General features: G+C 31.4%; 1 protein-coding gene across 1 annotated transcript in view; it reads left to right on the top strand.

Moving 5' to 3' along the window:
- Positions 1 to 4,937: 4,937 nt before the first annotated feature.
- Positions 4,938 to 6,000, top strand: part of LOC126739895 (synaptogenesis protein syg-2) — a 478,733-nt gene continuing 477,670 nt past the window's right edge. The window contains exon 1 of the mRNA XM_050445716.1: positions 4,938 to 5,296. Coding sequence (XP_050301673.1) covers positions 5,233 to 5,296 — 64 coding nt within the window. The 5' untranslated portion in view covers positions 4,938 to 5,232. The remainder of the gene's footprint in view (positions 5,297 to 6,000) is intronic.

Here is a 6,000-nt window from a genome sequence, read left to right as displayed (position 1 = left end):
TTTTAAATATTTTCGGTATCATTCTAAAATTGTGGTTTTTTATGGTGGTTTATCCAATCACGTACAAAAACACTTATTTCATAATAATTCTTCGCTTATTGTAAAATTGTGTTTATTATACATATAGGCCTTGGGAGAGCCAAAATTTCGACTTTTTCGGACATATCCCTGTCTCAGTTCTTAAATATCTTCGGTATCATTCTAAAATTGTGTTTTTCTCTTGCGGTTTATTTAAGCACGTACTATATACACTCATTTCATAATAACTATTCTGTTGTTGTAAAATTGCGTTCATGATATGGGTCTTAGGAGAGCCAAAATCTTGACTTTTTCGGACATATCCCTCTCTCAGTTCTTTATAAAATCTTCGGTATCATTCTAAAACTGTGCTTCTTTATTGTTGTTCATCCAATCACGAAAGAAAGAACTTATTTTGTATTAATTCTTTGCTTATTGTTAAACTGCGTTCATGATATTGGTCTTACGAAAGCCAACATCTCGATTTTTTCGGACATATCCCTCTCTTAGCACTTTAATATCTTCGGTATCATTCTAAAATTGTCTTTTCTATTGTGGTTTATCCAATAACGTACGAAAACACGAATTTTATAATAATTCTTGGCTTATTGTTAAACTGTGTGATGATATCTTCAAATGGAATTTCTGACCATAATTTAGTATATGTTAATATGTCTCTTAATATTAAAAAAGCACCTCCTAGAATATTCTCTTTTAGATCATTTAGAAATTTTAATCAACTAAATTTTGAAAATGATCTTTTAAATATGTCGTGGCATCAAATTTTATGGGAAGAGAATTTAGAAAGTAAACTAGAACTTTTCAACCATTTCATTATAGAACTTTTTGATAAACATGCTCCCATAATAGAGGTCCGAGCAACAAAACCAAAAGCTCCTTGGTTAAATGATGACATTCGTCACCTAAAAGTATTGAGAGATAAAAGTTGGCAAAAGTATAGAAAGACTAGATCGGACGCTGACCATTTACTCTATAAAAATATTCGTAACCAGACATTATCTGCCACTAGAGCTGCAAAAAAGAGATATATTATAAATACTTCTTATTTAAACAATACAGCTAAACTCTGGAAAACTCTTCAAGCTTTAAATGTTTGCTCACAAAAAAAAAACACATTATACCAAGTAACCTCTCAAATCCTAATGAAATTAATAGTTATTTTACATCCTTTTTGCAATCCATATCAAATCCTTCAAATAATCAAATTTTATATTATAACACCCATATATTCAACCCAGAAATAAACTTCAAATTTTCTTTAGCTACAATAGATGAAATACACTCCGCTCTACATAACATCCGAACTAACGCTGTTGGTACAGATCAAATTAATGCAAAAATGCTAAAAATATGTAGCCCTTTAATAGATCATATAATTTTACACATTATTAACACGGCCATAGAGAAGAAACAAGTCCCAACAATCTGGAAAACTGCTCTGGGAATCCCACTACCAAAGAATAGTCAACCCTCCCATTTTTCTGAGTTAAGGATCATAAGTATTCTTCCCACCCTGTCAAAAATTTTTGAGCGAATCCTTTATAACCAAATATTCACTTATTTCACTGTTAATAAAATCCTGCCTGATAATCAATGTGGATTTCGAGAGAATTTTAGTACAGTATCTGCTTTAGCATCTGTACTTGATGATATATTCAGGGCCTGCGATGAAGGCTACATAAATATTTTGGTACTTCTAGACTTCTCCAAGGCCTTTGATACTCTGGATCACCGTCTCCTATTAGCTAAGCTAAAATATTATGGGTTCGACGCGGACTCTGTTTAATTAATTAATTCATTTCTAAGCAAACGGTCGCAAAAGTAGGTCTATAACAATATTACGTCGAATGCATTGGATGTTCTGTCGGGTGTGCCACAAGGAGCTATTTTATCACCCCTTCTATTTATTATTTACACTATTGATATACTTCTCGCACCTAAATACTGTAAAACACAAGCATACGCGGATGACACACAAATCTATGTCTCTTTTGATTATAACAAATCGCAAGAAATGGTCGATAAAATAAACGCTGATCTTCAGGTAATTAAAGAATTATCTGCTGAACATAACCTAAACTTAAATTCTGACAAAACTAAACTATTATGTATTGGCAGCAAAATCAAAAGAAACTCTATTAAAAATAACTTAAAATTAAAAATAAATGATACTACATTAAAATTTGTATCCAGCGCAAAAAATCTTGGCTTAACTATCGACGAAGATCTCAGATTTAGTGCACACGTTCAGAATATAACAAGAAAAAGCTTCTGTGCGCTGAAATTATTATATAATAATCGGCACATTCTTAACTACTCGTTGAAAAAAAGTTTATGCGACACATTAGTACTCTCACATTTCAACTATGAAGACTTTATATACGGTCCATGTCTTACTGCTCTCGATAAACAAAAAATACAAAGGGTACAGAACGCATGCTGTCGATTGATATACGGAATTAGGAAGCATGACCATATTACTCATAAAATTGTAGAATCTAACTGGCTAAATATGGAAAGCCGTAGAAAACTACATCTTTCAAATTTTATGCATAAGCTTCTCAATACCACTAACACCTCGAATACTCTTAAAAATAAATTTCTGCCAAGGACAAGCATGCATGGACAAAATATTAGAAACAAAAACATATTCTCCATCCCGTTACATAAACCATCTATGTATAAAAGATCCTTTTCATATAATGCAATCACCTTATATAATTCCATACCTGATAATTTTAAAATATTTAATATTAACAAATTTAAATACAAAATGCGTTTGTTTTTATTTAATCAACAAATTCGCCATGAATAAGAAAGGATTTTTTTCTTTCTTTCTTACTAAAGACAAAAAGACACCTAAAATGAGCATGTTGAGGCAATACTTAATAAAAAAAATAAAGGCGTAAATTAAAAAAAATGGGAGAATAACCAGGAAAAGTGTATCAGACTTGTGTAATAAACCAACCTTATAATATATTTGAAGAATTTATAAACAGGTATTGGCATTGTATGCTGAACTGGACTAGGCTTTGAAATCATTTCAAAATATAACTATCTACTTTTTAAAGAAAATCTCTACCTGCTACTGGATAAAGCTATATTACGGTCTTTTGTATCGCACAGTTTGTCGTTGTGTATAATAATTCTTTAAGTAACTTTTCTTTTCTTTCTACAATATGTGCGTACATTTAAAGAGCTATTCGCTAATAAGTTGCATGATATTGTTTTATTTTCACTTCAAAGGGATTAGGTAGGTTAAGTAAGAGTAGCCACATGGCTAGAATTCGCCTCTCTTATATCTGTATAGAAATGTATGTATAATAATCACAACTGTAAACTATTTGTTTGTAAAATAAAAGACGTTTATTATTATTATTATTATTATTATTATATAGGTCTTAGGAGAGCCAAAATCTGGACTCTTTCGGACATATCTTTGGAGAGCCATAATCGTGACTTTTTTGGACATATCCTTGTTTCAGTTCTTTAGTATCTTGGGTATCATTTTAAAATTATTTTTTTTCTTTTGTATTTTATCCACTTACGTACGAGGACAATTATTTTATAATAATTATTTACTTGTTTAAACTACGTCCAGGATATATGTTTTAGGAGAGCCAAAATCTCGACTTTTCCGGACATATCCCTGTCTCAGTTTTTTAGCATCTTCGGTATCGTTCTAAAATTGTGTTTTTCTATTGTGGTTTATCCAATCATATACGAAAACATTTCAACAAACTCATTTTATAATAACTTTTTACTTATTGATAAATTGCGTCCATGATATAGGTGTTAGGAGAGCTAAAAATTTCGACTTTTTCAAACAATCCTTATCTGAGTACTTTAATATTTTCGGTATCATTTTAAAATTGTGTTTTTTTATTGTGGTTTATCCAATCACGATCAAGAACATTTATCTTATTCTTGTCCGATTCTTTGCTTATTGTTAAACTGTGTTCATGGTATAGATCTGAGGAGAGCGAAAATCTGGACTTTTTCTGTCTCAGTTTTTTATTATCTTTGTCATCATTCTAAAATTATTTTTTCCTATTGTAATCTATTCAATTATTAACGCAGACACTCATTTTATAATAATTCTTTGCTTATCTTTAAACTGCGTGCATGATATAGTTCTTAGTAGAGCCAAAAACTTGACTTTTTCGGATATATTCCTATCTCAGCACTTTTATATCTTTGGTATCAGAGGAGAACTAAGAAAATAAGTAATTTTTTGACGTTGGTTTTGAGTCCAAAACTGGGCACCAAAAATGCGATATCTCGGCTACTATTAGAGCTACGACCTTCCGGATGGTCTCGTTAGATTCGCAAGAAGGAAACTATGTCAACATTGTTTTAAGGACTCCATTTTAAGAGGTCCTGAGAAGTGTTGACCACGTCAAATTTTTATTAAATCATATTTTATAAAGTGCTTCAAAAGTTATTCAAGAAAAACCGATTTCTAGAGGCGTCTTTAAGGGGCGTATCTTCGAAGAGAGGGCCTATAGAAAATTTTTTTCGCACATTTTCCGGGACAGCCTATTTGATTTATAATTCCTATTAAAAATGGTAATAAGGGGTGGACCTTCCTTCGTTAAAACATATGTCGTTCTCCATATCGAACCAACTATACCTGCGACCTACTATTTTATATATCACCCAACCCAACCCAACCCAAAGTTTGCATTTATTTAAACTATTTCATAAATTTAAATCATAATGAAATTGACGTCTGCAAAGGAATAACAGGAGAATTGAGGAGAGATTCCTGGGAGCAAACGCTCTTCTCGCATCAGGTGGAGTGGGGGGGAGTTCTTGCGCCATCGCTCTACACCATTTGCCGCTACTCGTTTAGTCTCGCGGTAGCGTCAGCTCTACTAGGGACTGCTGGGGCACATCCAGACTCTTTTCTTTCATCCCCATTCTCAACGCCCGCGTATTTTACGTTCCACGCGAAACTTTTGGCTAAGCGGACCCGCCCACTTTTTGCGAACGGTTACCGTAAACTTTCATTAACCTCGGTGGAAAACAAATTGTTAAATGTATTAAATGTTTCTAAATAAAATATAAATATTGACAGTTTTTTAGCTTTTAATAATAAAAAGTTTAATGTGAAGTTTCGTAGTGATAGTGCCTAAGTAATTTTTTAGTGAATTTTTATGTGATGTGCTCGTAATTTTCTTAACGTTCAAGATGCCGTGGTATATTATAGGATTATTTTTATGGTCTTGTGGACTTCCTGCTGCTTTAATTCAAGGTTTGTTTAAAGATTTATAGGTTTTCTTCAATATTAGTGTGGTATTTTATATATTTGTTATCTCATATACTCATAATATGAGTGTATGTAATTTTATAGGCAAGTGATAATCCTCTTTAATTCTTTTTTTTAAGAAATGATAATACTCATTTATTTTATGTTGCCGTAAATCCGAGAGGTAATTAAAAGATTTGATGTTCTTGGGGGTTTATGAGCAACAAGTTTTATATGTTCTGTTTTTAAGTCTTAGGTAGACTCTTTTATCACTTACGGGGTGCAACTTAATAAAAGGGAAAAATAATCTTAGTAAAGTCACTCGTACTTAGTAAAGTACCCATTGAAATCCAGAAGTAATAAGGTATTATAACAGTTTGTTTATGTCACAAAATTATAAACAGATGAACCTTCATTTTATAGATTACTTGGGTCAAAATTCTAGAATTTATTTGCCTTTGAATTTGAAATAAAAAAAATATATTTATAAAAAATTTCACATATCTGCTATATATATTATTAATTGTTTAATAATGTAGAAAGCAAGAACGAAAGTAGTTACCTAAACTTCCAGGTACTTGAGGTAATTTTTCACTTATTCCAGACAGTTGAAATAATTTCTCATAAATTTAAGGCAATTGAGGTTAGTTCTTATTTTATTAAAGTAGTTAAGAGTTTATGTTTTAACTACTTGGAAGTAATTTCTAATT

Source organism: Anthonomus grandis, chromosome 8 (assembly GCF_022605725.1).
Source record: "Anthonomus grandis grandis chromosome 8, icAntGran1.3, whole genome shotgun sequence".
Classification (NCBI taxonomy): Eukaryota; Metazoa; Arthropoda; class Insecta; order Coleoptera; family Curculionidae; genus Anthonomus; species Anthonomus grandis.
Note: the sequence above shows the minus strand (reverse complement) of the source record. Positions and strands in the feature narration are given on the sequence as shown.